This window comes from Dipteris shenzhenensis, chromosome 6, assembly GCF_047967505.1.
Source record: "Dipteris shenzhenensis isolate YYH24624 ecotype China chromosome 6, Dip_SZ_1.0, whole genome shotgun sequence".
NCBI lineage: Eukaryota > Viridiplantae > Streptophyta > Polypodiopsida > Gleicheniales > Dipteridaceae > Dipteris > Dipteris shenzhenensis.
The window spans coordinates 35964625-35976667 of NC_141601.1; the positions used below are offsets into that span (position 1 = coordinate 35964625).

Below are 12043 nucleotides of genomic sequence, written 5' to 3' on the forward strand. Positions count from 1 at the left end.
TCACAACACTCAACACGCACCTGCCAAGGCGGTCCAATTGATGGGCACACAATCCGAGACGTGAGCCGGGTCCAGGGCGGTCTGTTTTGACCACCAGGCTAGGACTAGACTCTGGCATGCAAATAAGAGAGTTAAAGAGACCCTTAGGAGGGCCAACAAGACCACGCAACAACTTTAGTAGATTCTTCCATGCAAAAATCATCATACACAACTCTATGTAAAAGAGCACATACACAAATAGTTTTAGGGTTGTGGCTGGAGCTTCTTGGTTCGCGATTAGGGCAAGTTCTTCTCCATCGAAGAATCGAAGATGGAACATTGGCGATAGATTCTCCACTCGGTAAGTTAATCTCACCTGCACTCGCAATTGTAGTGAAATTATTCGCAAGAAAAGCTTCCTTAGTGTTTATGAAGTCGTAATTTAGTATCATCGTAACAGGACAAGCTGCAGCAAAGCTTCCTGAGTGGTTTTGAACTGCAATCCAAAATATATCCTGCTGTACATCATCCAACACAGACGTAGAGGCATTTGGAGCGTTAACAATGTCGGGCACCCTGCTTGAGCAAACTCGAGCCGACCACGAGGAGGTGGAGCGCCTTGAAAGGCTTATTGTCAAAGAATTACAGCGGGAGGCCAAATCACATAAGGAACAGTTGCACCAGAATCATAGAGTCCGGAACATGGTCGACTCCATTATGACCGCCTCCTCTCGGCTTGTAAGCCTCCTACATTCTTAGTGGTTGAGTTTGATCATAACTTCGTCTTTTGGTCATTCGGTAATAAAATTTTGGTCGCCGCTGCCTGCAGATTGATGTCTATGAAGACAAAGATAATTCCCGTCGAGATGAGATCGCTGCGCTTGGGGGACAAGGTGCCAGTGGGCAAAATTTCTTCAGTGCTTTCTACGATCGGCTTAAAGAGGTAAATTTTCTTTCTGTGAAAAGGTTTGTACGCACGTGAAAAGGTTTGTAAGCGCGTTCTCCTCTGCAATTTTCAGTCAGCTGCTCAATGCGTCTTTTTGAGCACGCTCTATAGGTGGCTCGTAGTATTTTTATGAGCACTCCCTATGCGTGGCCCGTAGAATGTCTCTTGAAACTTCTCAGCTTCAATTTTTCGCAGTTCAAGCCTACTTTTTACTTGTGAGTTGCATACAGATAAAGGGTTTGACTAATGCCAAATAGTTTCATCTTGAGAATGCAGATTCGTGAATATCATAGACGTCACCCTAATGCCAAGGTAATCGATGCAGGAGAGGACCCTGAGGAATTGCTGAAGGAGGAGCCATGGGTGGACTTCAGTGGCGAGGTCTCTTCCAGTTTTCCAATTGCCAGTAGCTGCCTTTTTTGGCGTTGCCTTAGTAGAGAGGCTGATCTAGATGTGCGTGTCTATGTTTGGCTGGTTGCAGGAAGCTTATGGAAGGTTTCTGGATCTGCACGAGCTCTACAATCAGTATCAGAACTGTAAGATTGGGGAGCCAATAGAGTACTCCGTTTACCTAGAGGAATTTCCACAGACACACAATATACCCCGCCAGAATAAATTGACAAGGCAAGTACATCCTCTCCTTGGAACTATTGTTTTGTTAATTGTCTTCCTTTGTGAACTCTTTTTCTTAATATGCTGCATGCATAATTCATGTATTTTTGCATTTCGCAAAGCAGACTACATAGACCTCGTGTGGCTTTGGATCTCATGTACTTTTAGATGTTGTAAAGAAGCTTGGAATTTTTAAAACTTCAATGAGAATGTCAACACAGCTAGTTTAAATATTTTTTGTTTGAGTTTTAGGCATTTTGAAAAGACATGAAAATCTAATTCAGAACAATAAGTCATAAGCATCAAACATAATAATAGGAATCAAACGTATTATAAGCTCCGGCAGAAACAGGAAGTGTGTGTGGATGTGCAGATATCTATACACGTATCCATGGATTGTTGAGCATGATAATAGCAGCGGCATGTCCTAATAGATAGTTTCTCTAGTGTTGTGGCATGTTCCACGATTCATTGAGATGCATATGACCAGGTGCCAAACTTAGGCTTTAAAGCTTGAGAACTTGAAGCTTAGTACTTACAAATTCAATTGACATCTGTCATTGAACATCAATTAGCGACTCTTAAATTCCTAGAAAGTGTGTTTGTGCAGAATCCCATTCTACAACCACTTGATATACATATTGGGGCCTGTTTTTAGTGGCCTTTTGTAGGTGGCCAACCTAGATAAATGTGTTTCTAGAGCCGACTATTGCATTATGATCATAGAGGTTCTGGTATGTACACCGTACTAATTTCTTGTTTGGCAAAATGCTGTACGGTACAAATCTGTAAAGGGGGGGGTATAAGCAGAGGTGGATGGTTTTGTTCAGATGTGCCCTCTCCCTTTAAATTCATACTTGTAACTACAAAACGTACCTATAGATCCTGTTGCCGCTTTAAATATTGCTGCTTTGGTGGTTGTTTGCACACTCTTGCCGCCTCGTTCTATCCAAGAGCCTCTCCCACTTATGTCCATCCTAGGTAACCGTGGAAATTTCCAGAACATACTCTGGAGTCTCCCTTTATAATGTTGATGAAACTCTTGATGCTTGCTTCGTGCTATTCGCCTCCCCTCCGTGCTCGCTCAGCCTGCCCATATGCTGCTCCCCTGCCCACATTCGTCTCCCGTCTGTGCCAGCCCATCTGTCTTTCAGCTTCAGCTTGCTATTCGCTCAACCTCAGCTGCCTTTCAGCTTGGGAGAGCGCTGGGGTTGCTGAACTGTAGCATGCTGGTCTGCTGATTGATGCGGAGGTAGAGATGGGGAGGGAGAGGGGAAGGATAGGTGGGCTGAGCAGGGGAGAGGGACGGAGAGACAGGGCAAGGGAGAGGGCTCCATAAGGCCTAAGTATTTCTTGAGTAGTGAAATATTATGAATTCTTGTAGTAGGAGGAAGCTCCAACTGATAGGCCACTTCACCAACTTTCCTCATCACCCTGTATGGTCCATAATACCTATCGGCAAGCTTGGCATTAGTATTCCCCTTCAGAGATGCACACCTTGATTTGTGGAGCCTTAGAAATACATCCTCAAAATGTAGATCCCTTCTATGTTGATCAGCTTACTTCTTCATCCTGGCTTGAGCTCTCATCATGTTGTTTTTGCACTTGGGCATTGCAACGATATGGCCTCAAAATGACTTATGCCAATAGAAGTATGCTTAGTGGTATTGTAGCAAAATTCAACTTAATGAAGCACCTGTTCCATGTAGATTGGGTATCAAAACAAAATTGCCTTAGATACTCTTCCAACCACCTATAATCTTGGCATCACGGTCACTCACAATCTCTTGAGGTAAGCCATGCAGCTTGAATATGTTTTCCATGAATGGTTGAGCAACCATAGAAGCTGTGTATTGAGTCTTTGTGGGAATTAAATGGGCAACCTTAGTCAGCCTGTCAACCACCACAAATATGCTGTTCCATCCTCTAGGAGTTACTGGCGGATTTGAATGAAATCCCTGTTTGCCCACTTCCCTTCAGGGAGACAATGGTTGGAGAAGACCAGCAGGGCTTAGCTTCAGTTCCTTGTTTTGTTGACATGGCTTACAGTTCTGCACATATGTGTAGACATCCCTCCAAAGTCCCTTCCAGTAGCCTTGCTTGACTTTTTCACAAGTCTTCAATAGCCCAATATGGCAGCCATAGGAGATGAATGGAACTCCTGCAAAATTAGCAGCTTATAGGTGGAACTTTCAATTAGAAATATTTTGCCATTATACCACCATAAACGATTGTGTAAAGTGGAGTTGGGGTAGCCTTGGCAGTCAGGGTTTTGCAAAGCCTGGAAAATAGCAGCGGCTTTAGGATCTGAGAGGTACTCCCTTGAATCCCATGGATCCGTAAAACTTAGCAATTGAGGATTAAGTACAGGCAGGATAGCAAGCATCTTTTGGTAAAAAAAGTGATACTTGACTCTTTATCACTTGTATTTGCTGTCATTTACACAGTCATGAAATTCCATTTCTATTGCAGCTTCATCAAAGGCTGAGTCCTCATCAACCTCTATAATCATGCTGACGTTAGCACCAGATTTAGCCTTGCATGTGCTCCTAACATTGGTTCTTCTTTTTCCTCTCCTCCATAAGAGCTTGAGAGAGATTTCTGATGCACATTCTTGTGAAGAAAATGATGACATTTATTCTGATGCACAGGCTGAACTAGTCAGCATATCTCTAGATGCCATTATGGGCTGTAAAGGAGCTCAGACTCTCAGTTTAAACATATTCATCCAAAACAGACCTGTCCACATATTAGTTGACAGTGGAAGCACTCATAATTTCATGAACTCAAAGTCTATCCAAGCTGTGAGGTTGCATACCACTATTATGGATCAGGGTATTAAAGTGGAAGTGGCTAATGGATAGCATTCCCTTAGCCAGCAATGTTGCCCAGCCACTAGTATCCAACTATCCGAAGATTACTCATTTGTGGGTGTTCTTTTTAGGGCCCTATTGATGTGGTTTTGGAATGTGAGTGGATGAAATTGGGGGGGGGGGGGTTCTGACACATCCCAGCACTCCTGAAACCCCTGATCTGCAAAATAACCACACACAACATCAGAACTGAGCAGGCTGCTCACCACCCAACCGTGACATCTACGGGATGTGATCCCGAATCAGAAGATGTCCCCCCGAGCCACGAGCTGAGCTACCGGCACGAACTCCCAATCAGATCCAAACCAGCCTGGTGTCCCATACCACCAGGTGGCGCTGTGAAGCCCTGGATCTGCCACTGGGCCTTGGGCTACGCTAAGATGCAGGCGCGCGTCCGCGACACAGTCCAGGATCAGACCTAGCACCTGGGAACGAGACTTGCTCCCAACTGCACACTGAGAACTGAACCCCCTGGGCCTCTTTTATAGACTCGGGCCCCGGCGCCAAAAATAGCGAAGACCTATAAATAGTTCGTACCCTTGCCACTCAACCCGAGAATCAAGCCTGCCTAGCTCTAAGCCTCCCCAGGCTAACCTGAGCTAGTTCTGTGTAACTAATACACGTCAGATACCACTCCGTGCACATGACATACTCCCCCTCCTCTAAGAACTCACTCCTGAGTTCGCTTAGAAATCGGGAAATGTTCTTTGGAGGTTTTGTAATGTCTCCCATGTTGCATCCTCCTCAACACGATCCTTCCACTTAATCTTGTATTCCGTGATAGTACGATTTCGAATCTGTCTTTCACGGAATTCAAGAATAGATTCAGGTTCGTGAGGAATAAAAGTTAAATCTGTAACTTCTATAATCTCATGAGGAGAAACAATTTGATCATCTGCACCCAAAACTTCTTTCAGTCTACTGACATGAAAGACTGGATGTACTTTAACATCAGGAGGCAATTCTAGTCGATATGCAACTGGTCCAATTCTTGTAATGACCTTGAATGGGCCACAGTATCTGGGGGATAATTTTCGGAACCAAACCAGTACTTAGGCTCTTGGATTCCTTAGGAATTCTCAAATATACCATCGTTCCTTCAGAGAACTCTCTAGGTGAACGATGTCTATTAGCATAAAATCTGTCCCGATCTTGGGCACTTCTAATAGACTCCTTGGCAAACTGCAACATTTCCTGCATGTCTTGCAAGAAGTTCTTAGCAGCATCATTTTGAATCCCTTTTAATCCTACCATAACTGGTGACTTAGGTTGAAACCCGTACATAAGCATAAAAGGACTATAACCTGTACTAGAATGCTTTGCACTGTCGTAAGCAAATTCAATCATGGGTAGATAATCTTCCCATGAAGACTGTCTCTTAGATACATATGCCCGAAGCATGTCTTCAACCAACTGGTTGACCTTTTTTGTACTGCCATCAGATTGTGCATGATCTGAGGAACTCATACTTAGAGTAGTTTCCAACTTCTCAAATACAAGTGTCCAGAAGTTACTTGTAAACTTTGAGTCCCTATCACTGACTATGTCAGATGGCAAACCACAGAGCTTGAACAAGTGGTCCACAAACTCGTGAGCCAACTGAACAGCTGAAATAGTTGTTCTTGTAGGTAAGAATCTAGCCATTTTTGTCAAACGGTCGACTATGACCCAAATAGAGTCATGACCCTTGCGCGTTCGAGGTAAACCAGTAATAAAATCCATGGAAATACTTTCCCATTTATTACCTGGAATCTGTAATGGCTGTAATAAGCCCGCGCTCCTAAGGCGTTTAGCCTTAGTAACCTGACAAACTCGGCAACCTACCACATAGTTCTCTACAAATGCACGCATCTTAGGCCAATAAAAGATATGCTTCACAAGAGACAGAGTCCTATGTATATCTGGATGTCCCGCACTAGGAGCATCATGACACTCCCAGAGAATCTTGGATGTTAGGTCCAGAACATCAGGCACACAAATCTTTTCATTCCGGAACAGCAAGCCGTTCCTAATCATCCACTGACCTCCCGCCGCTTGTATCCTAGGTGGCACAATCCCTGAGTCCTGGTCAACCATGGAATTCCCATCCTGGACTCTCTGCCAATAAGAACTGAAATGACTATCAGTTGCGTATAGCCCTCTCAAGGATTGAAATAGGTCTGAGGATATTTCCGTAAATGACAAAGCATTTACAAACTTAACTCGACTTAAGGCATCCGCCACACTATTCAACGAACCCTTACGATAATGTATTTCGAAATCAAAATCCTGCATTAGCTCTGCCCATCTGGCTTTCCTTCCTCTCAAGTCTGATCCATCACACACATACTTAATTGACTGGTGATCAGTCAATACAAGGAACTTTGAACCATACAAGTAGTGTCTCCAAACCTTGAGAGCATACACTACTGCATAAAGTTCCTTCTCAAGTGTGGGCCAACGATACTGAGTGTCGTCTAGCTTCTTACTCTCAAAAGCTACAGGTCTGCCCTCTTGGAATAAAGCTGCCCCAATCGCATAATCACTCGCATTGGCCTCTAAAACATAAGGCCGGGTAGGATCGGGTAATGCAAGAACGGGTGCTTCCTTGATAGATAACTTCAAGGTGTTAAAAGCCTTGTTCATTGCATCATTCCAAGGGATCGGCTGAGTAGACCTGCGTCCACGACCTTTCAATATGTTGGTCAAGGGTACCGTGATTTGTGAATAATCACGAACTGACTTCCGAAGAAATACCGTAAATCCTAGGAAAGAACGAAGTTGTTTCACAGTCTGAGGGATAGGCCATTCTAAAACCTTCTGGATACGATCCAGATCAATGCTAATACCTTCAGAAGAAATCTTGTGTCCTAAGTAAATGATCTCCTTCATAAAGAAGTCACATTTACTCATCTTGGCATAAAGCTTATGCTGTCTTAGAACAAGTAAGACAACCCGGAGGTGTCCTATATGATCCTCAAGCGTTTTACTATATACCAAGATATCATCTAAGAACACGACAACAAATTTGCCCAGATAATCTCTGAACAAATCGTTCATCATCTGCTGAAAAGTAGCAGGAGCATTGGTCAAACCAAAAGGTAATACGAGGAACTCGTAATGACCATACCTAGTCCGGAATGCGGTCCTATCTATGTGTTTAGCATAGATACGGATTTGATGATAACCCGTACGTAAATCAATCTTAGTGAAATACTTCGCTCCGGCCAAACGGTCTATCAAATCATCAGAACGAGGTAAAGGATAGCGATTCTTAATTGTAACTTTATTTAGTCGTTTATAATCTATACACATCCTCCAGGAAGAATCCTTCTTCTTTCTTAAGAGGACAGGTGCACCCCAAGGAGATTTACTCGGGCGGATATAGCCCATATTCAGGTAATCCTGAAGCTGGATAGCTAACTCATCCTCCTCTACCTGGCTCATCCTATACGGTGGTACACTGATAGGTTGAGCCCCTGGGACCAAGTCTATGCGATGATCTACTGCCCTTTTTGGAGGTAAACCTTCCGGCAGTTGAGCTGGGAATACGTCCTTAAAATTATCTAACAACGTTCTCAATTCTCGGTGTTCAAACACACTTAATTCATTTTTGTTAATCACCGAAACAATAAATGAAGAAAGTGGAATCAAAACACACTGATAGACATCATAATGAGAAGTATTCAATATATTTCGAAGCTGCATCGCAGATACAATAGGCCCCTGAGAAGGGATAATCTTATCACACTGAATACAAAATTGGGTGCCTTTGTCTACAAAAGAAAGTGTATGCTCCGTCCATCCAATCTGGATATTGTGGGTTTTAAACCACTCTATCCCGATCAGCAAGTCTACATGCTCTAAATGCATAACATAACATGTGAGAGCTCCCGTGTAGGCTTGAATCCGGATGGGAAGCGCTTCAACCTTGCGATCCCAAAACTGCTTCCCAGCTGGAAGCTGCACCTCGTAGGTGTGGTCGCTAGGTACTGTGGACAACCCCATCTTCTGCACAAATTTGTAATTAACAAAATTGTGAGAGCTGCCCGGATCAAAAAGAATGTGAACCTGTTGGTCCCTAACTTCTCCATAAACTCGAAAAAGATCATGGGAACCAAACAACGAAGTATTAAAGGTACAATTACAAGAAAGGGGGCAGGTAATGACATTTACTGAAATACCTGTCATCGTAACTTGGTTGGCTCCCTTGGCTGCGGTTCGTGGACCTGCCTGGAGCTTGGGTCCTAGCACCATTTTCTGGTTCTTCCGCTTAGGACACTCATTCTTCGTGTGGCCCCGCTCCTCGCAATAAAAACACCGGCCCTCTTTCTTGAGCCTGAGAGTGCGAAGGAAACGGGCCTTACCATTCTTCGCAGGAGTTAAGCTTTTCCTGGAGGCGTTGTCTGTAGACTTCGTCTCCCCAATACCAGTCGCATGCTGAAAGAACTTGCGTTTGTTCTTTCCGCTGGTCTCGGTAACTGTGGTTGCCTTGGTACCGGCCATGGTATCATCATATATGCGCGCATATGTCATGGCCTCCTGCAATGTTGTGCACTTGTTATTCTTAATCTGTAACTTATAGGAGTCTGGCAAACCATCCACGAAAAAACCTAACAAGGTTACAGGATCCATTTTAGTGGCCCTGGTTTGCAGATCCCTAAATCTTTGAAGATAAACTTCAAAAGTTAAATTTAATTTTGACATATCGAGGGCCTTGAGCTTGCCGACGATATCATAGTCATCTTCCTTCTTCAGGAACTCCTTCCTGAAGATACCCTCAAATTCTGTCCAAGTATTAGGCTTAGGCTGAAGTTCTTTCCACCAAAGCAAGGCTTTACCTGACATAAACCCTGCTGTTAGCCGAATCTTTTTCTCGTCTGGATAGGGGTGAAATTGGAAGTGTACTTGCCACTTGTGCAACCAAGTGTCAACCACCTCCTTTGTTCTTGATTTCTGGTCACCTGGAAAGGGATCCGGAGTGATATTCGGGCCTAGCACGGAAGCCATGGCATCCACATGCGTGAGTGCCTGAACCGTGCTAGCCAGAAGAGTCAAAGTGGCTTGTATCCCTTGGAGTTGCTGTGTCAACCCCGTTTGATTAGCGTTGACCTGCTCAAATTTACCATCCAGAGCAGTCGTGAACTCACTGAAGGCTTTCTTAGTGATCAGGTCGTCATAGAGACCCTGATCATCCTCTCCCACTGGAGTGTAATCTAAGTCCTGCTCTCCCATAGCGAACTCGGGATTTGGAGCATCAGACATGGCTGAAATCTGATTTGATTGCAAACTGAGAGAAATAACTGGGAGAATCGAAGCTGGAAGGAGAAGAGTAGAGGAAAGAAACCGTCCCTCGAAGATGTGGCGAAATCAAAGAAGCTGGCTGGAAAAGAGATGTCGTAAACTGACGATCAGCTTGCGTAGGTGATGGTTTCCTTCTGCTGGTCCGCTGCAGGCCGTACAGTACGGAATATCTGCTGCTGTTGCAGCCGTTTCTTGGAGGCGAATCTCAGGCAGAGGCAGGACGCAGAGCTGCTGCTATTGCAGCCGTATCTAGATGGCGGAACTCTGGTAGGGGCAGGCCTCTCTTGCGCTGTCTAGCTTGAGACTATGGCTGGACTTGAGATCTCGCCAGGCTTTATAGAAGGTAGCACAGCTATTCTGGAGGCTATGCTTTCTAGGAAAGCCTGCCTCCCAAAATTGGAGGCTTGAGGCTAAATTTAGCATGCACACCCTCCAGTCTTGGAGGGTCGATGCTTTTTCCTGCCCCACCTTCCAAACTTGGAAGGTGGTGCTTTTTTCGCACCTCAGCCACCCCTAGCAGCAACTGGCCGCACCCACCCCTGCCTGGGCCGAATCCTGCACCAACTGATGGCGCACTCCTCAGCCTCACCTACCAGCGACACCTACCTCTGTGCAGCCCTGACCAGCAACCCGATTCCATCTCCTACCTAACAGCCCCTGTTTCGCCACTCTTCCAATTCTCTCCACACTCTCCTAGCTAAAACTTCACTCCCTCTCTCACTTAGACCCTTCAGCAATTTCGAAATCAAGCCTCTCCTTCTTCCTGCCTTTTCCAGATATTTCTTCACCCCTTCTACCCCAGGTAGACAGCAAAAAACGCAGCAGGAAATCCGAATTTTAGGGCATACCTGGAAGAGAAATCCGTCAAATTTCTCGCATCAGAAGTTCCTACCTCAGGAGTTGGCTCTGATACCAACTGACACATCCCAGCACTCCTGAAACCCCTGATCTGCAAAATAACCACACACAACATCAGAACTGAGCAGGCTGCTCACCACCCAACCGTGACATCTACGGGATGTGATCCCGAATCAGAAGATGTACGAACTTCCAATCAGATCCAAACCAGCCTGGTGTCCCATACCACCAGGTGGCGCTGTGAAGCCCTGGATCTGCCACTGGGCCTTGGGCTACGCTAAGATGCAGGCGCGCGTCCGCGACACAGTCCAGGATCAGACCTAGCACCTGGGAACGAGACTTGCTCCCAATTGCACACTGAGAACTGAACCCCTTGGGCCTCTTTTATAGACTCGGGCCCCGGCGCCAAAAATAGCGAAGACCTATAAATAGTTCGTACCCTTGCCACTCAACCCGAGAATCAAGCCTGCCTAGCTCTAAGCCTCCCCAGGCTAACCTGAGCTAGTTCTGTGTAACTAATACACGTCAGATACCACTCCGTGCACATGACAGGTTCCCTTGGACCTGAACAAGATGCTAAAGAAGTTCATTCTTTATGGTAAGCCTATTACATTGGATGGCTTCACTTGTCCTAAGGTAGCTCTCATGTCTGCAAGAAGACTAGCTAAGATAGTAATGGGTTTCACTTCCCCTAAGTTAGCTCTCATATCTCAAAAGTGTTTGTGGCATCTATTCTTTACAGCTAGTCGGAAGTGGCAAAGCAAGCCAAAGGACAACCAGCACCACTGTTGTCCCCGTCATTGCAACACCACCTACTAATGTGGGAAGCCTGACTTTAGGTAAGCGGATGGAGGAGGAAGATGAGCCCAAAACTGCTTTCAGGACTCAAGGTAATGGCCTGTGCCCTTACCGTGCTCCTGCAACTTTCCAAGCCCTTGTGAAGCAGATCCTACAACTTTTTCCCTACAAAGCCGTTCTCGTACTTTTTGATGACATATTAATGGTAACAAGGCTGCTACTAACGAGAGCTATTTCTCAGCCTATTTAACTTAAATGACAGCTCAGGCTAGCCTAATCACCTTTAGAATAGCTTGGGAAAGGAAATAGGCTAGATCCATTCCTTAGAATCAGAAATACACTTGCTGGAATGTACAGTGCAGAAATTACAATGCTGAAGCAAGCATAGAAGTACCTGTTAGAACTGAGAAAGAGAGGTTGAGAGAGTAAGTCAGGGCCTGGACATACAACAGGTGTTGTGAGGGGCTGCACAAGGACAGAGAATGTTCCATCTTAGAATTCAGCTTGAGCTTAGAAGAATTCCATTTTGGCATTATAATTTATAATAGTATAAATCAAGCTTGGTACAAATGGGGGGGTGCCATGCCTCTTATAGGAACTAGGGCAGGCCAAAATACAACTTTATTTATGGGATGGTAACCCCACACTGCCACGTGGCATCAATCTATAGCCTAAAGTACAAAGTACAAAACTA

General features: G+C 45.0%; 1 protein-coding gene across 1 annotated transcript in view; it reads left to right on the forward strand.

Annotated features, from left to right (window-relative positions):
* The first annotated feature begins 483 nt into the window (after positions 1–483).
* ATO (splicing factor-like protein) overlaps positions 484–12043 on the forward strand; it is a 71473-nt gene continuing 59913 nt past the window's right edge. Inside the window, exons 1-4 of the mRNA XM_087375865.1 lie at positions 484–717; positions 809–922; positions 1202–1306; positions 1407–1549. Of these exons, the coding sequence (XP_087231991.1) occupies positions 544–717; positions 809–922; positions 1202–1306; positions 1407–1549 (536 nt within the window). The 5' untranslated portion in view covers positions 484–543. The remainder of the gene's footprint in view (positions 718–808; positions 923–1201; positions 1307–1406; positions 1550–12043) is intronic.